A 22,884-nucleotide genomic window follows, 5' to 3' on the forward strand; every position below is an offset into this window, starting at 1 on the left:
ACTTGCCCTCTGGGTAACTCAGGGGAGAGGAGGGTGCGTGAAGCAGAGCCATGCAAGATGGGGAGTCGGGCTCCCCTGGGAGGTGCTTGCTTACCTGCCCAGGAAGAAGGGGGCAGCCTGGCGCTGGGGAGAGAAAGGAGAGGCCGAGTCTGAGACAGTCCTCCAGAAATGTGAATGAGGTGCAGGTGGCAGCCTCCAGCACACTAAGAAACCGAAGCGTGTGCAAAACAGGCCAAAGCCTGGCCTGCAGGCGGCCCTTCTCCCCAGCCACCTGCAGGGCCCCCACAGTGGCCTGGGCTCCAGACGGAGAGGGGAAGGAGTGGGAGGAAGCCCTGTAGGGCAGCGGGCTATCTCCTACCCGAGCCAGCCGTGTACGCATCACGCTGCATTTGAGGAGCATTGCATATGGCAATCCTCGTGTTCTAAGTGCTTCCTACCTCCCTTGTGGGAAATCTGAGAGAGAGGTTTGGGTACAGAATTACTCTCCCAGCTCAGCCAGAAGCCAGACTTCCATTCACCGTCTCCCGCAGAGCTACAGTTTTCTGCATCCAAGGAGAAGACACCACTGAGAAGCCGTGGCAAAACCACCTGGTAACCTTCAGTTTACAAAACTTGAAGCAGAGGCTATTTCAGAAAGAAAGGATAATAAAGAGGTTTATTTGCTATTGTAAACCAACTTAACACACAGCTGAGAAAGAGAGACTAAAAATCCTCTAATAAAGATTGTTAACTGACAGAAGCATTTTGTTTTTGTTCATTTTTTGAGACAGGGTCTCGCTCTGTCACCCGGGCTGGAGTGCAGTGGCGAGGGTCTCGGCTCACGGCAACTGCAACTTTCCAGACTCAAGCGATCCTCCTGCCTCAGCCTCCCGAAATGCTGGGACTACATGTACACAGCACCACGCCCGGCTAATAACAGAAGCATTCTTATGACACAGTCTCCTCTCGGCTCACTTCATCTTAGTCCTGGAGGTCCAACTGTCTAGTTTCTTCTTCTTCAGAATTAATGTTTCCTGAAAAGAAAAGAGAAACATGAGTATATCACATATTTACTTTGTTCTATTTTTTAAAGTCTTTATTCACTAACAGATCTTTTGCCAAAAAAAATTATTATAACTATTAAGCATTTATCAGTCAAAAATGGAATGTTAAATTTTATCTCATATGCATTTCAACAGTTTTTTCTTTTGGTACTAGAAATAAAATAAGTAAAATACATACTCAAAGTAAATGCTAAGACAAGACTATCCTCAGTAACATCAGTAATCCTCTTACGCCTGCACACCTGTCCAAAACAGCCAGCTTTGTGGATAAAACATGTAATTGCTTGGCTGTTAATTAAAAGAAAAGCAGGCTGGGCACAGCGGCTCACGCCTGTAATCCCAGCACTTTGGGAGGCCAAGATAGGCGGATCACTTGAGGTCAGGAGTTCAAGACCAGCTCGGCCAACATGGTGAAACCCTGTCTCTACTAAAAATACAAAAATTAGCTGGGCGTGGTGGCTCATGCCTGTAAACCCAGCTACTTGGGAGGCTGAGGCAAGAGAATCACTTGAACCTGGTGGCAGAAGTTTCAGTGAGCTGAGATCGCGCCATTGCACTCCAGCCTGGGCGACAGAGCAAGACACCATCTCAAAAAAAAAAGCAGAAATTTGCCACATTCTTATAAGATGCTACATTTAAGTGTTTTGTGAAAGGTGGAGTTATTTTTTATTATTAATTAAACTCTATAACTTTCACTGTTGGGTATATTAAAGAAGAAATTAGTAAGGTAGGTCTCCAATGTAATGTGGGATTCATGATGAATACATGTTGAACTTGGATTATTTTGATAAATGTTCTGCCAACTAAGCCTATTTTGTATTACTCCCTTTTCACTTAGGGCCCTCCTGACACTGTGGCCTGGGTGACCCTTTGCTGGGGGCTGTCCTGGGCCCTGAAGGGTATTCAGCACCGTCCCTGGCCTCCACCCACGAAGATGCCAGCAGCATCTCCCTCACCATCCTCCCAAGTCTCCAGACATTGCAAATGTCCCCTGGAGCCCCCAAAACCACTGAGTTAAGGGGGTGTTCCCTCTGTCCAAGGCTGGTGCATGAACCCACAGTCTCAGACGCCCGCTGGTACTGGGCATCATCCACTGGGTCCCACCTCTCCCAGTCTGGTTTTCAGGATTCCTCCTGCTCCAGGCCCCCCATGATCTCCTCCACCAAAGTTTCTGGGGCCTCCTGCCTTGCCTGGCTCCAGGGTACCAATCCTCATTGCCCCAGAGAAGCTCAGAAAGCAAGCCTGATACAGGCAATCCCTACAGCCCCCAGAGGTCCCATCCACTGGGCTCAGCATCAGGTTCAAAGGCTATCCGGTTCCAAGGGAAAGGGGCCACCTCCCTACCTCCCACTCCTCTGCTGTCAGACTCTGCTCTCTGCTTGGAATTTCCTTCCTGGTTTCACCCATTCCTTGCCACCTCCCTCCCAGCTAACCCAGAGTATCCTGGTCCTGCCCCAGGTGAGTCATTACCTCTCCTGCGTAGATGGTAACACGTCCCTGTCACTGCAGGGAACTCACTGATTCCTTTATTCCAGCTTCCCATTAGGTATTGAAGGGTGAGAGCCCAGCCCCTCACTTCCACACTGCCTATCAAACCCAGTGTCTCCCCCTCCAGCTGTGCTCCACGTGGCTCAGGACTGACATCTGTGGGCACAGCTGGATGACGCTCTGACACCGTGCATACTCTAGCCACGCAGCCCTGACAGAATCCTGTGGACCCCCTACCCACCGGGGCTCACTCTGTCCACCCTGTGCAAGTCAGAGAAGCAGAGACCATGCTCACTGGCAAAGCCAGGTTTCCACCTGACCCCACGTTGCGCCTCAGCACCGCCTCACTGAGTGCGTCGCTACAGCGCTCAGGGCAATTACCGATCGCGAAAGTCTATGCGTGCTTCAGGCATCTAAGAGAAAACGCTTTATGTGATTTCATTATTTCAGGTATTATTTTCAAAGGAATGGGAAGTATATTCTCAATTTACAACAGAGACAAACTAAGTGGAATGGGACTGCAGACCCTGTGCCCGAGGCCACCATGCCCAGGCTGTTCCCAGACGGCCCTTTCCCTCACAACCATGATGCCCTCTTTCAGTCAGATGTGAAAAGTGCGTTAAGGGAAGAGAGTCCTCTCTCCGGGCTTTCTGCAAGTGCCCACAAGCACTTGGGGAAAGATTTTTAAAGATTCCAGGAACCCGAAGCTTCAGTCAGTCAGAACTGAGGTCAGATCCCTGCCCTATGAGGTGGCAGAGGCAGAAGTTTCTAGATTAATCTTATATCCAAACCCATTTAAAAAGAGCTAGTTCCCAACACCACTCATCTTAAACCACACTCCGGTGAGTCAGCCCTGCTAAAAATCATGCAAATCCCAGCACTTTGGGAGGCCGAGGTGGGTGTACTGCATGAGGTCAGGAGTTTGAGATCAGTCTGTCCAACACGGTGAAACCCCGTCTCTACTAAAAATACAAAGAAATTGGCCGGGCATGGTGGCATGCACCTGTAATCCCAGCTACTTGGGAGGCTGAGGCAGGGGAATTGCTTGAACCAGGGAGGTGGAGGTTGCAGTGAGCCAAGATCGCACCACTGTACTCCAGCCTGGGTGACAGAGCGAGACTCTGTCTCAAAAAAAAGAAAAAAGAAAAAAATCACGCAAGAAAAGAATGCCAGGCTTTGCATGTCTGACAGGGCTCTCTGGCCTGGGGGCGGTCCTCCTGTGATAAAGAGCATGGGCACCGCTGCACACCCAGGCCATTCCCACTGCAGCCTAGCTTGCAGGAGGGTGCAAGGGAGTAATATTTTGCGATGGCTCCAGTGAGGGCTCACAGGGGGCCCCCTAAGTCTTCCCCAAGTCCTTGGAGCCCAGCTGAAGGCAGACCTTGGTGGAGGGAAGGGGAATCCCACTGTTCATGGCCCCTGTGGGCAGGCCCTCGCCCCACTTCCCTGCGCAGGGACCTCACCCTCGTCCACGTCATAGCGGAACTCCTCCTGGTCATACTCCCGGCTCTCCTCCCGGAGGACGTCTGCATCTTCATCTCCAGGCCTCATGTCCGTCTCACCCTCAAAGCCCTCCAGCAGAGCCTGGGCCTCCTCCCCAGGTTCTCCTGTACCTGAGATAAAACACAGGTCAGAAGCCTGAGTTCCTGGGAACAATGGAGCCTGCAGACCTGTGCAGGGCAGCTGTCCCCAAGGCTGCCGTGCCCCCACCCTCCCCCTCCCACTGGCAGCACCTTGTGTTCCCCATCTCAACATCCACCCAGCCCAGCCCAGGCTTGGCCCGGGGAGCAACCCAGGCCCCACTGCAGTCAGTGGCTCAGGGATGGGAGCAGGTGGTCTGATAACTTTCATTCCTGAGGGTGTTGATGAGACTATTGAGAAAGAGAAGTCCCCTGGGGTTCCTGAGAGTACCAGCCAGAGGAGCCAGCACAGAGGAGAGCTGGGACAGAGGGCAGAGGCTGCCCGGCCATGCTGTGGGCTGTCCCCGAGCTTCCCAGTCACGTGAGCCAAGACATTCTTAGCAGCATGAGCGTTCTTTCACGGAGCCAATCGGACTTGGCTTTCCTCCGCTTGTCATGGAAGGGATCTCACCCAGCGTAGCCACCTTCAACTTTCCCCAGCACGCTAAGGACTTCCAGGAAGACCACTGGGTTGGACATGGAGGCACCATGCGGACCCTTCTTCAAGGAAGGACTGTCCCCCCAGCTGCTGTCAGTGCCAGCCTGGGGTCATACCCACATTCACTCACTGACCTAGGTGAGGGGATAAAGGTCCCCGGGACGCCACAGTGCTCCCCATGGAATGAAGCAAGGTTGTGGAGGCCACGCCTCTGCCTCTGTCCAATCAACCCTGTTTCTTTCCTCTCCCCTCCGCTCCCTGGGAGTGTCCTCCAATCCCAAAGGCTCTCCCTAATAACATCCCGCACACTCAACTGACCCAGCATCTGATTTTCAGAGAGTCCAACTACAGCTGGCCTGAAAACAGGATGTCCACAACTCCCACAGCCTACAGGCACCTCACACCCTCCATCCCACAGCTCAGGGGTGCCCCACACCCTCTGTCCCACAGCCCAAAGGTGCCCCACACCCTCCACCCCACAGCCCAGGGGCGCCCCACACTCTCAGCTCCTGGACCCTCTTGGCCAGGTCCGTCCGTAGAGGTCGGCTCCTTGGGGAGGGCTGGTGTCCACAAGGCCAATTCCGTGATTTTGGTAGCTTTCCATTTTGGAACAACAGTTATTAATTCTTCCTCCTCTTCCTCTTCTCCTCTTTCCTATTTTAAGTGCAAAAATGTACATTTACCAACATTTGTGTCATCTTGGTCTGGAATATTAAAAGTGAGGGAGGAAGGACAGGTTTTGAAAGACAGGTTTTGGCTTGTGTTTCAGCCTTTTTAGGATGTCACTCAGGAATCAGACCAGTTGCCGACTATCCGTGGTATAATCTCAGCGTTGAGAACGGATCTCGAAAGAGCCAGGGTGAGAAATATAAATGTACATATAAAACCATAATCTAAAAAGAAACAGGGTGTGAACCATGGGCTGCAGCTTGGCAACCCCTACTCTAGAGGGTATACATCCCCTTACCAGGGAAAGAGAACACGGAGGCTCTTCTGTTCCACCACCATCCTAATCCATCCCCACAGCACAGTGGGTGGCCTTTGACAAAGCCCTCAGGTTGCTGCTACATTATTTCATGGGTGGCTTTTCCTAAACAGCAACAGGGCTTGGGGCTTATATCAGTAATTCTCCCTTAGATGTTACTGATGCTCTTTCTACCTTCCTCTCATCGTCCTGAAATACTGACTTCTAGGAACTTTTTCCAGTAGAGTCTAAAGCTGCAAAGCACTTAGTAAGATGGGCTTTATTTTTATCACTGCACAATTTTAAAAACTTTCTCAATCACCGGTAAACCTAAACAGTTATTACCAGTGCTGACAATATATCCATTTAACCAATAGGTTCCTTCAGGGAACAGGTGAGAGGTGTCCAACCCCATGGAAATCCCAGCAAAAGACTAAATACATCCCTGTCACAATCGAATCCTAAAGCCGACTGTCTTTCTTAAGCTTCTGACTCTGTGTGTAAGAGGTTACACACACACACACGTAAATGGAGTGGAACCTCGGGGGAGGACAGTATGTCAAATTCCTCTATGTTTTGTAAGATGCAGATGACTTATAGGAAGCTGCCGTCCACCCAGACCAGAGCACCCTGCGGTGCATGCAGAATCCATGCTCGGAGGAGGTAGGGCCTCATACTTAGCAACAAAATCAAGCATTTTGTCCATTTCATTTTCTGGTTTGCTAGGGACCTGCCCCTAGCCAGTGGTTCCTTTTAGCTGGAGCAAAGCAGGAGAAGAAGCAGCAAAGAAGACAGGGCACTGTGAGGCCACACAGGATTCTGGTCACAGCTAAGAAGGCGGACCGTGAGCAACCACGGGCTGTTTTGGGAAACTAAATAACCGTGGCCAGAGTGATGTGCAGAAAGCAGAACATCGCAGGAGCAGGAATCAGGAAAAGAGGGTGGCTGAGGTCAGGGCCGAGAGTGCCCTGGGGATGTCCAGGCTCCGGCCACTCGGGAGGCAGCAACCGAGCATGGACAGTCACTCGATCATGGGAGGTTACGGGATAAAGGTTCAAAGACTCCCTTCGGTTTTAGAATCTAACAGACTCTAGGAAGAAGAACGAGAAAAGTTTATAAAACTGTCTGGAGGGCTGGGTATGGTGGCTCACGCCTGTAATCCCACCACTTTCGGAGGCTGAGGCAGGCGGATTATCTGAGGTCGACAGTTTGAGACCAGCCTGACCAATATGGAGAAACCCCGTCTCTACTAAAAATACAAAATTAGCTGGGCGTGGTGGCACATGCCTGTAATCCCAGCTACTCGGCGCGGGGGTGGGGGGCCAAGGCAGGAGAATCGCTTGAACCCGGGAGGTGGAGTTTGCGGTGAGCCGAGATCGCGCCATTGCACTCTAGCCTGGGCAACAAGAGCGAAACTCCATGTAAAAAAAAAAAACTGTGGAGAGCACTGAATTGAAAAACTGGTGATGAGTTTAGACTTAGGATTCCAGGCCAGGGCCCTTGGGGTGAAAGGATGGAGCACTAGGTAGAGACAGCAGTGGGCGGCACGGAGCAGGTGCAGGACAGACCCTCGTGCACAGGATCTCCCGCAGCCTTCCAAGCTCCCCGCAGTGTGACGTCTACCTCCTGTGACCAAGGGGGGCCTTCCCCAGCCTCACAGCCAACCCCAAGGTGACGAGGAGTCGGTTTAAAGCAGGGCCTCTGGGTGATGCCAAGGGGTTGAAGAGGGACACAGCAATGAGAAAACAAAACGAGATGACTCGGCTCAGGTTGCGGCAGTTTGGGTGTCTGTCCCCTTCAATTCCCATGTTGAAATGTGACCCCCAGGGTTGGAGGTGGGGCCTGGTGGGAGGTGCTTGAGTCAAGGGGGCGGATCCCTCATGAATGGTTTGGTGCCCTCCCTGTGGCGATGAGTGAGTTCTTGCTCTATTAGTTCACACGAGAACTGGTTGTTAAAAAAAAAAAAAAAAAAAAAAAAAAAAATTCCCAGCACCTCCTCCCCTCTCTTTTCCTCCTCTTTTGAGCTGTGGTGCCAGCTCCCCTTCACCTTCCATCATGAGCGGGAGCTTCCTGAGACCTCCCCAGAGGCCAGGCGGTTGCTGGCGCCATGCTTCTTGTACGGCCTGCAGGACCGTAAACCAAATAAATCTCTCCTCTTTATAATCTACCTAGCTTCAGGAATTCCTTTATAGCAGCACAAAAAGGACTAACCCAGGTTGAAAGGGCACTGATGTGATGGTGGGCCCCAATAATCCGTTCCCCGGCTTTCTTCAGATATGGGAGACTTTGTGTACAATAATATATTCTTAACTCACTAGGAAGGGACGCCTCGAAAACTTCAGAGACCAAAAAGCAAACAAAAGCATGATTCCACGCGTGTGCCTGCCAGGTTCACGCTCCTCCTTAAAACTCAAAACTTCTTACCATGAGAATGACCTCAGCTAAAGAAATAAGTCAAAAGGATCAAAACCAGCACCAGGGTCAGGAAATGTTACTGAATTTCTAATTATCTACAGGGATTGGTCAGACATTAATAATGAGAGGAACAGGAACACAGATATTCCCACCTCAACACACATACACATATCTTGATGCCTTATAATGGCAATATTAGCTGACTAGCTTTACTATCAACCAGGCAATGCCAATGTAGTGTTAATATTAATGTTAGATATTGGAAAGGAAAAAAAGAAAGACTTACCAATGGCACGTTCAGAGGAGCATGCCACACACTGGACAAGCTAACAGCCATTGGATAAACTGTGGCAACACCAGTTACAGATTCAGTTGTCACTTCTGGGACCTAATGCTATTTAGAACCCTCCCACTCAGGGTTAGTTTATTTGTTGTTTGTTGTTTGTTTTTGAGACAGAGTCTCACTCTGTCACCCAGGCTGGAATGCAGTGGTATGATCTTGACTCACTGCAAACTCCGCCACCCAGGTTCAAGCGATTCTCCTGCCTCAGCTTCCTGAGTAGCTGGGATTACAGGCGTCCACCACTATGCCCAGCTAATTTTTGTATTTTTAGTGGAGACAGGGTTTCATCATGTTGGCCAGTCTGGTCTCGAACTCCTGACCTCAAGCAATCCACCCACTTCGGCCTCCCAAAGTGCTGGGATTACAGGCGTGAGCCATTGTGCCCAGCCAGGATTAGTTTCTATTGACAAAAACGGTATCTATCAACAAAGTCTAGAGTTCTGCAATAACTGGGAAATGATATTGTTTGCTTCTGGCAATTTAGTTCTGTACTAACACATGCAACCAAGGAAAATGAAAATGGGAAAGTTCCTAAGAGTTGGCAGAACTTTTAGGCAAATCACCTCCAACCTTGTAGGATCAATAGTTTTGAGCAGCTACTTGCCTGTTAATGTAAAAACCCCATACATGCTTTGCAACTTACCATATCTGTTAAACGATATTCACCATGTTGTTCACACCCAACATCAAATATATACTTTCCAGGGCCAACAGGCTGCGAGCAAAGAGAAACTATTCTTAAATGTCAACACCCAGCAGAAAATACAAAATAAAAATGTCACCACCACAATACCCACCTCAAATCACAAAATTGGGTAAAGTCTAACATAGATTAAAGAATGCTTTTATGAACGCATGGCTAATGGAATTGGGAAGTATGTGCCCTGTTTTATTTACTTTTGAAAACTTTAACCACATTTTACTTTTTTATAAAAGTGCTGTATTCATTTTCAGAAAACCTCAGTGAGTCAGCATCCACAGGCAAACTAGCTAGAGATGGAACTACTACTAATATGTTGATGCATTCTTTGTAACTTTGCTTCTAGTGTACATTGTTAAATAAAAATCTGATCATAATTGTACATACTAACTCACACTCTATTTTTACTGAGAAATAGGGCATGAACTACTTCTCATATTTACAAATATTCTTTCCTAACACCAGTTGCCACCTGGTATTTTATTTCATCTATGGATTGTAACCTATTTTACTCAGTTACCATTGTTGGTATTTGGGATACTGATTTTTTTTTTTTTTTTTTTTTTTTACACAAAGAACACTCCGGTAAACATACTCTGAGTTACAACTTTATGTACGCTTTTGATACCGTTCTTAAATTCTCAGAATTTCTGGACAAAAGCATACATGTATTTTGATTAGATGAGGCTCTGATCACTTCATTCCCACAACTGCACTTAAGAGTCCCAGATCCTCAAACTCTTGATTTTAGGAGTGTAAAAATTTTCTATTTTTACATGTTTTTTTATATAAAACAATGGGGTCTCACAATTTTAATTCATTTCATTTCAGTGTTAGTAAGCCTGCATTTTTTCAAGATTTTCAGCCATTTAAATCACATTGATTGATAAAACACTTTATATATTAAATGTTGCAAATATTCTCTTCCATTTGACAGTCATCTCTCAGATTTTCTTTACAGCATTTTCTAATCTATAAGATGTTATTTTTATGAAGCTAAACTTACTGGTTTTTCCTTTCTATTTCTGTTTAGAAATTTCTCTTTCCTCATTTCAACGTTAATATTCATCAACATTTTTTTCTATATTTCCTAGGGTACACTTAAGTCTTTACTTCTTCTGGAAAGTATCTTCATCTGTGTGAAGGCAAAACTATTATTTTCCTCCCAAATAATTATCAAGAGTTCCTAGCACTATGTCTTGACTCCTCCCATCATCCCTTTATTAATTTGACATCCTTATTGTGTGTGAAATTATTTTATGTACTGGAACCTGTATCTAGACTTTCTAATTTGCTTCATCGGGGTGTGTGTGTGTGTGTGTGTGTGTGTGTGTGCGCATCCTGGTATCACACTGTTTTAATTATTGAAGCTTTGTAGTACTGATAACTTGTCCACAAGGACATGTACAGGGAATTTTCTGAGGAAGACACACAAACCAGCAATAAATGGGTGACAAGATGTTTGACTCACTAGTAATCGGGGAAGTACAAATTTAACAATGAGATGACATGTTTTACGCATAAGATTGGAAAAAAAACAAAAACAACATTAAAGACTGAGAATATCCAATATTGATGAGAATATATGCCAAAGAGACTCATATTCTATTGGCAAGAGTATTAACTGACACCAGTTTTTAGGAAAACGGGCACTACCGATTGTGATTTTAAATGCCAATCCTCAAAGGTTTCACAATTCCATTATCTAACCTACATAATAGTCTCAAATGTGCAAAATGACAAAGATGTATCTTTATGTATATTTTTGTATCCCGATACAGTATGATCCTAATTATGTAATTAAAACCCCCAAACAATAATTCTGTGTCAGATGACTGTATTAGAATGTACTTACATGACACACAGAAATAGCACGGAAGGATTGGGCCCAGGGCAGTGGGGCAGGATCCTCGTGTTTAAATGCTTTACAATTGAAATGTACTTGTGTATTATTTGTATAATTTAAAGTTTTTTACTAACTAGCAAAGCAAAGCCTCCATTTTAGCCCTGGTTTTTCAGACTGGTTTAGGCTGGACAAGCTGATTGATTCTTCCAGATTCATTTTCATCAAATTCCCTTCCTCTGCAACCACCTTCCCATCTCCTCCAAAAAGACCCACAGAAATTTGCTGGGAATTATATAAACAATGTGTGGGTTTGAGGGGAATGTGCTGTTTTAATGAAGACTAAAAGTAAAATCTGTGGTTAGGGCATGAATTATATATAAATGAAAACTGGGTTCTAAGAGTCTGAAGAGACTTCATTAAATCAGCTAAACATTCCCTCTGTCAACTTCTAACACCACCAATTTGCTCGCAAATTCTCTCTTCAGGGAAAGTTTCTGCTCAACCCCTGATCAGAGCTGCCACAACGGCCTGAGTATTAGCTTCTGAATTATTCAAGGTTTCTCTGTACAAGAAGGGCAAGAGGAACCACCAAGTCTTCCGAGCAGAAACGGCCCACCGTGGGTGCTGGAAGCTGGCAAGCCTCCAGACCCAGGGCCAGGCCCTTGGCAGCCTCAATTCCCACCACGACTAGGAGCATGCAGGCTGGCCTGCAGCACGAGGAGGGAGCTGGGGGGTCTTCCTCCCCAGGGATGGCGCACCACCCCTTCCAGAGAAACAAAACACAAACCCCTCCGTGCTCAATTGCAGGAAATAGATATTTGGTATCTGATTTACCGATGAGAAGGAATACACACAAGAGGTTCCGATGCCCCCACGTGTTCTATAACAATGCAACAGGTCCCCGCTGAAAGATGGTGGGAGTTTGTACTGAGACCCAGAGAAATGGGCCAAACCCTCCCTCCCCCCAGTTCTGTCCTCTGTGGGTACCAGAGGCTCAGAGAATGGCACAGCTGTCTTGTTCCCCACATTTGAATAGGCTGGACTCAGTTTTCTCTGAGTTTTTAGAATTCTCCGATCACACATTTGCACAGGCTGCCAGAGGGGGTTATTTTGCACTTTATTGGCAAATGTCACTTCCCATGGACTTACATTTTTGTTCAAGAACTTGCCCTGGTACCTGTGGTTCAGGTGAATGAGCTCGGCCGCGCCCTCCTGCTGTCCGTTCACCCAGGTGCCAACATACTTACTGCCCGTCTCCGCGAATAAATAGGTGCCTTGCCCGTGCCTGGTTAAGACAAGGGGAACATGGTATTTTGTTCCAGCACAGTGAAAAATCTCCCAGGTTTAAAACACAGACATTGACATTGAGGGGGGCCCAGGCTGATGCAGGCTCAAGAGCGATGTAGCTTCTGTATCTGTGTCTAGTCAGAAGGTGCCCCCTGCTCAGTGTGCCCCAAGCACAGGACATTGCCAGAGGCACAGAGGACAGGCCGGCTGGACAGAGGCAAGCCTCTGTGTGTCGGCCGCTTTCCCCAGGGAAGAGGCAGAGCTAGTGGGAGCTGCGGCTCAGGTTCCCCAGTGGCTCTTCTGGTTCAGGTTCCCCTAGGGCTCTTGAGTGAAAGACTCATGTGCTCAGCCCCAACTGAGGTGCAGATATCAGTTACTTGAGTCTACACCTGCACAGAAAGGCATCCTTGCCTCAAAGCCATAGGAAGATTGGACCTGCCTGGCAGAGTTGGTAACTGGGCTTTTGTTATGATTCTGTTCCTTAATAAGTGTAAACAATCTGCAGACATCATGTTCTCACTACATAAGCAAATCCCATAAGACTCAAGATAGAAACCGAACCTTTGGTGAGTAAACCACTCTCCAGTGTAGGTGTCATTATTGACGTAGTAGTATACACCGTGGCCGTGCCTCTGGTCATTTGCCCACTCTCCTGAAAGGAACAACACAAAGGCAAGCCCAGGTGAGAAGAAGGGATCGATGCCCTGTACTATGTCTTCAAACTGTTAACCATGGCAGAGGTGGATGTGTTGTGAAGCAAATGAAGCTACATCCGGGGCCCCATGCACACACAGGCCCCTTCTGCTCGGGAAACCCTGCAGAAGAGAGACTTTTAACAGCACCGACCAAGGCTGCTGTCTGTTTCCACTCTAATGTCCCTCCACCCCTCTTCCTTTTCTGCCAGATGGCATGGGTGCTGAGCCACGGTGGAGAGTGGGCTAAGGGAGGGCTGAGTCAGGCGTTCACGGGGTACAGGTAGAGTGAGGTGTATGGATGTGGGCCATAGTCACGGTGGAGAGTGGGCTAAAGGAGGGCTGAGTCAGGCATTCACGGGGTACAGGTAGAATGAGGTGTGTGGATGTGGGCCACAGCCACCTGCATGTACTAACAAGCACAATTCACAGGTTAGTCAGAAGCACCACGAAGACGCAACAAGGAGGGAGACAAACCGGGGTTGTCTGACCCATTGCCAGTGATCCTAACACCACACTTCATTTACCTTGCAAATGTTTAGTGATCCAGCAACAACTCTAGGGCTTGATCGTCTATCCTCAGCCACCTGCCAGCATTTCAGTCTATCTCCCACCCAATCATCTGGCTCCAACGTGCCACCCTAACCCCAGCTGCACAGCAGCTCTATCCGCCAGTGCCATGCCGTGGCTGAGCCATGCCGTGGCTGAGCCATGCCTCTTCCCTCACCTCCTCACCTCCATACAGGCTTCTGCTAAGTCCTCAGAGGCTTGGTAGGAAGTACTGAAATTGGCAAGGATATCATAAAACTCATAGCACTACTCCACAATGCAGACAACTGCAAACTACTGTTGTCAACCACAGTATGAATCCCTGCACTAGAAAACTCAAAATGTCCTAAATCTTACAGCTCACATATGAAAGAAAATTAATAGAGGTCTCCCAAAGGAGACATCTCTTAAAAACGTGCATATTACACCAAGTCATTAAGCTAAATGATACGTTTTGAGACTATGAATAATAAAAAGCAAGTGTTGATCAATTTATTGATCAAAGAGAAAAGAAGGAATTATATTTGTATTCTCTCTATAGAAAACATTACAAAATGGTTGCCATATGGAGAAGCATTCAAAGAGTATTAGCTAACAAAAGGTAGAGAAAAGCTATTCTAGAAGTATGTCAGACATTAAAACTCAGGCTACTTAGATTCTGTGATGTTTGTGGTATTTTTAAATTTTTAACTTATTTTGATTTATCATTACAAATGAAAATTCACTTTTATACCAACTTTATATTTTGTTTTTCTTAAAGAGGGTTCCCAAAATGTATATAAGCTTCTGGCTTACACAAAAACTGGACCTACTTCCACATGAAGATAAAGAATACCCAATAGGCTAAGAAAATGCTAATTATTCAAGCAATATTTGTTTACGTGAATAAACCCAAAATTTACCTACAGAAGGAATTTCTACATATTTATTTCCTCAATCATTCCAGTATTTACTCAGCACCTACAATGTCCTGTGCACTTTGTGAGATGAACAAACAGCTGTACAAAGGACAGTGCATGTCCCCAGGACGCCAGCACCAGCCTGGGGATGGGAGGTTGGCACCTGAGCAGCAGCCGAGGACAGGGAAGGCAGCACAAAAAGCTACATGGCACAACTTCAAAAAGTGGGTAGTCATTCAGAAAAGAGCAGACTTACCAAAAATTCATAGAGGGAAGGTGGCAACCGCTAACAATTAAGGAAGAGGACTAGGCCCCATGATGTGATGTGTGACAGGAACAACATGAACAAGAGAGATGAAGATCTCCAAATTGAGATAATTCGGTAAAAAATACTTCAGGTGCCTGAACCTAAAGTAACCACGAGGATGTGCAAATACCTAGAGGGATTTGTCTGGATCTTAAGGGGCAGTGATGTGCCTGGATTTGTAGCATTTGCCAGTTTCTGTGGTGTAAATATTCACACTGTGGCCAATTTCAAGCTACACATGGAGCTGGGAAGAGATGCATAGAATGGGTTTTTGTGAGCTATTATGAAGTGATTCCAGCACAGCCCTGGGGCACAGAGACCTCAGCTGAAACAGGTACATCATTTGGTTTCTTCCCAACAAAAGATCATGACAACATTATTATATCCCTCCTCTCTTGGCCATGTCAGAGGGTCTCCAGGGTGTCATTGCAAGAAAAATATATTATATATTTTGCAGAAAATTTTCAAAAATAAAAGAGAACAATAATGTTGCAAAAGACACTAAGTTTTGCACCATGAGGACTGTGAGCAAAATTTTTTAAAGTCCCAATCTACTTAAAAAACCTGTTAAGAGGCTCTGCCCAGCATTTTGTAATGCCACCACAGGGACCCTGCACAAAAGGAGAAGGTAATTCAGAGAAAAGTCACCTGCTGAGGCACATCTCTAACAGCTATGAGTCAAGTTTCCTTTTTTGAGGTGAATGACATTTATAAACTTTATTATCGTGGCTTTAAATTTGCACTTAATTTTTTTTTTAAAGTCTTTCTACCCCGATCCTATACTTTCTGATCATTCTTAACCTTGTCAACTGAGGTTTTTTCCAACTATATTTCTCTTCAGGAGTAACTCCCACAGTTGGTTGGTTGGTTGGTTGATTGGTTAACTGGTTGGTTGGTTGGTTGATTGGTTAACTGGTTGGTTGGTTGGTTGGTTGATTGGTTGGTTAACTGGTTGGCTGGTTGGTTGGCTGGCCGGTTGGTTGATTGGTTAGTTGGTTAACCAATTGGTTGGTTGGTTGGTTGGTTGGTTAACTGGTTGGCTGGTTGGTTGGCTAACTGGTTGGCTGGTTGGTTGGCTGGCTGGCTGGTTGGTTGGTTAGTTGATTAACCGATTGGTTGGTTGGTTGGTTGGTTGGTTAACTGGCTGATTGGGTAGTTAATTGGTTGGCTGGGTGGTTGGCTAGTCAGTTGGCTGGTTGGTTGGTTTGTTGGCTGTTTGCTTGGTTGGTTGGTTGGCTGGCTGGCTAGTTGGTTGGTTGGTTAGATGGTTCGTTGGTTAATTGGTTGGTTGGCTGGTTGGTTGGTTGGCTAGTCAGTTGACTGGTTGGGTGACTGGTTGGCTGTTTGATTGGCTGGTTGGTGGGTCAGTTGGTTGGTGTGGAGCTGGGTGCTCCTCGGGTAGAGCAGTGTGTCTGGCACTTGGGATTGAAGACAATTTAAAATGAGAAGCTCTCCAAGATGCTCCTCCTACCTCAAATGCTGGTTGATCACTGGTGTGCCATGCTGGCCCATGGTCTTGCCAAGCTGGCTCCCTACACTGCTGGGTAAGTCAAACACAGGAGAGAAGAAGCCCACACTTATGGGGAAACACGCAGTGTCAGACCCTGGGCAGGGTTCCGTGCACTTGCCACAGCATTTGGTATGTGTAATAGCTGAAATACGGTTTTACAGATGCAGAACCTGAAAAGCAGAGAGACTGTATGCATTGCCCAAGGTCCCACAGCTGGTGGGTAGCAAGACTGAAATGAAAATTGGAGTCTGTCTGATTCTAACACCATGCTCTCTTCTCCACAAGCATCCCAAGAGTCAAGTGCTCATTTTTCCAGCTCCTGCCATTTGAGAGCTTCCAAAAAACCCAGCTTCAAGTTATCATATCATTCTCGTTTCTCCACAATGTCATTATTAAACTTCTGTGTTTTGATGAGTTCTGTTTGACAGGTAACAAGGCCAGGAGGGAACAGCGATGTTCTTTCTCCTCCTTAACCTCAGAGTCCTCAGCTGGCCCTAAACCCCCAACCCTCAGAATCAGTACATGGGGTCCAGGCCTCCCCAACATCTGGCACCCACTCTCCCCTCCATCTCATCTCCCACTACCCCTAAAAACCTCTGCCTTCCTGCCTGTATCCAAGTCACCCGCCACCCAGGACTATCTCCCCACTCCTCTCCTGCAGCACTGTAGCCTCTGCTGGTTCCTGGATTCCCTAATTGGACTTGTCTGACCATCTGGGAGACAGGTAGGGTACTGGGCTTTAGGCCGCAGGGTTCTGACATTGAACACACTGACCTGCACAAAACCATTCTGGCCCATTGTGATGGCAGCCAGCCAAGATACACTGTTATGAATAACTCAGTCACACATTAACCGAGATTTTGTGATTGGAAGAGTATTGGCTTACTATGTTACAATCTGACCTCAGTTTCCATTACTGCCTTAATGAAGTAAGATACTTATTTAAGCTTTTGTCAAAGAGTAAGTCTCTGGGTAGTGGCTATACCTTGCGCCCTTTAAGATACAAAGCCATCTGGAGAATCAAAAATCCCAACTGTTACCAGATGAGCTTTATATGTTAGCGTGGCATAATAAAGAAATATTGGTCTTTATTCATGGTTCCCAGCACAGAGCTCCTAAAACCCTTGAAATTTCCTGACTGATAGAAATGTTTTTGTCAGTCAAAATGAGACTTTTTTGACCACACCTGAACTTATGCAAATGAGGCTCAGGATGGCCTGAAGATGGGACTGAACACCAGAAAGACCAAGTGATAAGAAGGTTGGAACCTCCAGCCCCACCCACCAACTCTGGGAAAGAAGAAGGAAGGGGCTGGAGATTAAGCTCTATAAAAACTCTTCAGCAAGATTTGATGAGCTTCTGGGGTGGTAAACGTATCATGAGCCAGGAGGATGGTGCATGCCACCTCCACAAGGACAGAAGCTCCTATGCTTGGGAACCTTCGAGGCCTTTCCCTGTGTACCTCTGCATCTGGCTGTTCGTCCATATTCTTTATAGTATTCTTTACAGTAAACCAGTAAACCTAAGTAAAGTGTTTTCCTTAGTCCTATGAGCCACTATGGCACATATCAAACCTGAGTAGGGTGTTGTAGGAACCCCCAATTTGTAGCTGAGTCAGATAGAAGCACGGGTACCCTAGGGATCCACAACTTGATGTTGACATCTGAAGTGGGGCAGTCTTGGAAACTGAGCCCTTAACCTGTGGGGTCTGTGCTAACTCTGGGTGGTGTCAGAATGGAGTTGCATCATTGGAAACTCAGTTGGTGTACACAGAAGACTGGAGAAGTACATAGCATGGAAAATCCATGCATTTGGTGTCAGAGAAACAGTTACCCCTTTTAAACCTTCATATTCAAAATTCCTTAAATCCCTTATTCTAAATATCTTCGTGTGTGTGTGTTGTTCAAATTATATCGATATCTACACTAAAATCAAAAGGGACAAGAATGAGATTAGGTGCATAAGAATTTGGAAAGAGTTAAATTAAGCCCCAAATTAAATTGTTTAAAGTTGATTTTAAAAGCAGATGGTGCTTCTTATAGAGCAAGCCTTCTGGGATTTATGAAACAAAACAAAACAAATTCTGTCTAACAGGGACGATATTAACACCCTCCATCGTGGTTTCAGAATTGGACAGAATCATCACTGACATCTATTAAAATAAGAACCACCTACTGGTTCTTATTTTATCTAGGAGCAAAGCAAGCAACCATAGCTTGCACTTTCTAAGAATATGTCCTCCTCACTAAGAAGTGATGCTGTCACACGTGGTACCTCACAGTCCTAGCCTGTTACTGAGCGCTCACTATGGATCAGGCACGGTTGCAGATGCCTCACCATGCTACAGAGGAGAAAGCTGAGGCAAGGTCACACCTATTGTCACCAGAGTACAAGGACAGGGCCACAGATCTTTCTGGAAATCTGAAGAAAACTATACAATTTCCTTCTTCCTAGGGAAAAAACAAAAAGCCCAGAACACAGAATTTTGCATACACTTTCTGAAGACTCACAGCACGTTCCCTGCCTGTCCCCCTTCCCAGGTTTCGGATATCACTAATGTGTGATCACACCAGGTGACAATGGCACAAGGGGCAGCAGGGAGGCTCTTGGAAATAAAGGAGAAAGAATCCTCCTCAAACATAACATTGGCCTGTAAGGAATTACGGCACAGATAGGAAAAGTCAGTTTAACAAGGCAGGACGACTCCCAGACAGGAAGCCCTGATGTAAGGAAACACTCGAGTTAAAGAAATAACACATCCGTCAGATGCGGGGTTGGTCAGAAATGGAAAATGCAAAGACAGGTTCAGGAAGATGAATGCCGCAGAGCAGCTGAAGCCGTGGGTCCACCAGCTCCGAGGCCTGCATCCACCCAGCAGCCTCCCTTTTGTCTGCTCCCAGAACATGGACATGCTGGCCACAGGGACAGATTTCCCACTACAGATTCATTAGTGAGTTAATTAATTACAAGCCTTTCATGTTTCTGCGTCAATCCTGTGAATATAGTAACACAATCTGTTCGTTGAATGACTAATCTGGAGCACTTTCAGCTTTCTCATACATGTCAGTATTCACAGACAAGTTCAATCATAAAGAAACAAAAACAAACTTCTGCAACACAAAAATCTGCTTAGTGATAACATTTTACCTTCATATCTGGATCCATCTGGATATATAAAAGTGCCTTGACCGTGCTTTTTATTTCTAAAATATTCTCCGATATATCGAGCACCATTTTTAAATCTGTAGGTCCCCTGAAACACATTGATTATATCATTCATGTCATTGCTGAATGTAGCATTTACTAACAGAGCATTAAATAGAGAAAACCATCCAGTCAAGTCAACAGTTCTGACCTGGCCATGTCTTTTACCGAATTCGTAGCTCCCTTCATAGGTGTCCCCATTAGGTAGCCGCGCCTTCCCGCGTCCGTGCCTTTCGCCTGCCTCATTCCGAGCCCCCTCATATTCCTGGGTAATGAAAATTGACACAATTACAGCTACCATTCATTATGCGCTAACCAGATGCTAAGCATTTTATAAATATCATACCCTTGAATCATCCCACTATACTAAATCCTTGGCACTATACTCAATTGTCCCACCTTTCCCACCTTACAGCTGAGGTAGGTAACCACGCCTGGGCTAGCTGAGGCACTGGTCCAAGGCCACACCCCAGCACATGTCCAGGGCGGAAGCCTCATTCCCTCCCTCCAGCAAGGAGCTTGCAATCACTGTGATAACCCTTTACCCTGTAAACAAGGTTAACCAATTTGTGAAAAATGCTAGATACTCTAAGCTGTGTTTTTAGGAGGAACATGCTTGAAATAGCACTTGCAGGTAGAATAGTTCCACACAAAAATACCTCCCCATTTGCTTCCTTCAGTAATCCATGATTTCAAAGGCAAATGCCCTGAGAGAAGCAACTCTTCCCTCAAATGATCCCTGGGGTGGGGTGTGGCCTGAAGAGACCTTTGCCCTGCAAGGAATATGTGATGGAAGGGACAGGTAGGAGTGCACTGAGGAGTACACAGGGCTCTGTTGTCAATTAAGTTTATCTTATTTTTAAAATCCCTAGCAAGAGACTTAAGGTTCAAACACTCATGACCCAATGCTGCAATAATTACATATCTATCTATGGTTTGTTTTGGTTTTTGTTTTTGTTTAGACAGGGCCTCACTCTGTTGCCAAGGCTGGAGTTGGCACAATCTCAGCTGACTGCAACCTCTGCCTCCCAGGCTCAAGTGATCCTCCCACCTCAGCCTCCTGATAGCTGGGACTACAGGCATGCACCACCATTCCCAGCTAATTTTTAATTTTTTTTTGTAGAGACAAGGTCTCACTATATTGCCCTGGCTGGTCTCAAACTCCTGGACTCAAGCGATCCTCCCACTTTGGCCTTCCAAAGTTCTGGAATTACAGGTATGAGCCACCATGCCAGCTCAATTATGTGTCTATCTTAAAAGTAAATCAATAAAAAATGTAACCAAAGCTTGCAATTTTCCTATCCTTCAGAAAATAAACATTCCTTACCACCTAATACATGGGTATAGAGTGAATGTAGTAAATAATAACATGCTGAAAGCATCCAGTAATGATTTAACACAGGTCTCTCATATCACACTGTATTTCTTAAATATACATAATAAAATTTATTAAAAATTAAAATTAAAAATGGAATTGGATGTATATAATTTTATTATAACACAAGTACTGACACACTACAATGAGGACTTTAGAAATAAACATCTGTTCAATTCTTTCCCTTTTCTAGCACTGTTTGGCCCACTAATTCCTGCCTAGAATATAAGGTAAAAATCAGTGACCTTACAGATTTGTTTCAGGGTTAGTTTACATCAAAATGTACAAAAGTCCCCTCCTTCCATCCAAGAGGCTTCCCAATACATCCAACACTGAGCCGCTGGGGTGGCTGAACGAGAGAGAAATCCTTTAAAATGACCCCAAATGTGATCTGAACCTAAAAATTATAGGCAGTAAAAAGTTACAAATTCAGTGGGGTCATTTGAGGAGATAAACTAGAAAGCTTGTTTGTCTGTGCAAGTGTTACAGGTTGGGCTCACCTAGAGGCAGACCCTGAACAAGCGATTTTTTTTTTTTTTTTTTTTTTTTTGAGACGGAGTCTCGCTCTGTCACCGAGGCTGGAGTGCAGTGGCGTAATCTCGGCTCACTGCAACCTCTGCCTCCCGGGTTCAAGCCATTCTCCTGCCTCAGCCTCCCAAGTAGCTAGGATTACAGGTGCCTGCCACCATGTCCAGCTAATTTTTTGTGTTTTAGTAGACACAGGGTTTCACCGTGTTGCCCAGGCTGGTTTCGAACTCCTGAGCTCAGGCAATCCGCCCACCTCGACCTCCCAGAGTGCTAGGATTACAGGCGTGAGCCACTGCGCCTGGCCTGATTTTTTTCAGTGCTCTCCTGGGAGAAAGTAGTAAAGAGGGCAGGGAAGAAGACATGAAAGGGCAGGCAGCTAAGGAAGGATGCCATTGCAGGTGAAGTCCCAGACTTGGCCTAATCCAGCAGGCACTCTAGGGGCATCAATTGCACTGCAGACTTTGTCCTGCTTCTTGCACTAGCTACTGGCTGTCTGGCTGGATGTGAATTTCAGGCACTTCTGGCTCTCCATACTGGGCAGGTAGTTCCAGTGCACAGAAGTGGTAGCTGAGCAGCAAATCAGGCAGAAGCTGGGAGATGAGTGCCCAGAGCTAGCAAAAAGGTCTGGGCAGGCACTGACAGCACCACTGCAGAGTGGCTAGATTTTTCAGTTAATTCTGAAAGTACCTCAACTCTACTGTGCATGCAGACCATAGCGGCTGAGGTTCCCTACCTGTCAGCCATGGAGAGGTCACCCTACGGAGTAGGGAGGAACTACTTTCTGGGTGGTAGAAATATTCCCACACAGAACCCAGCTCACAGGCTGGGAGTGCAGCTCTTTCTCCTCTCTGCTGCCTAAGCCAGGAAATAACTCCAAAGACCTGGGTCAGTTCAGAAGGGACTGAAGAAAGCACATGTGAGGATACACCTATAAGGTAATACCTTCAGGAACCCTCTTCTGAGCCCAGGGCCTCCTCAGCATTTCTTGGAGTCTGCCAGGAAGCAACTTTCCTCCATGCATCCAAATGCCGAGAGAGCTAATCTCAGCTACAGAAATGACTTGTTCAAGGGCAGTATGGCAGCGTGGGATGATCTGCTCATCTAAGAAAACTGCCTCGATGGGAATTAACACAGGGAGGAGGAAACTTCCAAAGCCTTCTGCTGGGAAATCTTTGCCTTTAATGGGAGGCAGGATGGGGGTGGGGGAAGAACGAGGCGGGATGTGGTAACCAGATGTCATTTCACCTTTCACCACCAGCTTCCAGGATGCACGTAGGTGTGTCTGGCGTGGTCCTCGTCCCTGCCGGGGCCTCCTGGGGAGCTGTGGCTCAGACCTCTGGCTTCTGCCCCTCCTCACTCTCCAAACCCAACGTCGAGGTTCCCCCACCGCTGCGCACCCCGGGAAGCCCCTTCTCATCAGAAGCTCTCACCCCAATATCATTCTCTCCCTCCTCCTCCAACTCCTCCGAGCCCAGGTCCGACATGGTCTCGCCCCAGCCTGGATCCCAGCCGCAACACCTCTAGCAGGTGGGTAGCAACCGCCTCTACCGCTGCGTCCTGCGTCGCCATGGAGACGCGGCCGGCCCCGCCTCCCTCCCGGCCGGGAAGATGGGGAG

At 46.6% G+C, this 22,884-nt stretch overlaps 1 protein-coding gene across 1 annotated transcript; it reads right to left on the minus strand.

The window, feature by feature from the left end:
* Positions 1–627: 627 nt before the first annotated feature.
* LOC105472581 (radial spoke head component 1) lies at positions 628–22,871 on the minus strand. The gene is made up of 9 exons (XM_011725960.2): positions 22,699–22,871; positions 19,517–19,630; positions 19,309–19,414; positions 12,766–12,856; positions 12,067–12,202; positions 9,015–9,086; positions 5,150–5,303; positions 3,995–4,144; positions 628–1,013 (listed from the first exon to the last, which is right to left on the minus strand). Exons 1-9 carry the CDS (start codon positions 22,750–22,752, stop codon positions 961–963), a joined length of 930 nt encoding a protein of 309 aa, XP_011724262.1. The 5' UTR covers positions 22,753–22,871; the 3' UTR covers positions 628–960.
* Positions 22,872–22,884: the final 13 nt, after the last annotated feature.

The sequence above is a fragment of the Macaca nemestrina genome, chromosome 4 (assembly GCF_043159975.1).
Source record: "Macaca nemestrina isolate mMacNem1 chromosome 4, mMacNem.hap1, whole genome shotgun sequence".
Taxonomy (NCBI): domain Eukaryota; kingdom Metazoa; phylum Chordata; class Mammalia; order Primates; family Cercopithecidae; genus Macaca; species Macaca nemestrina.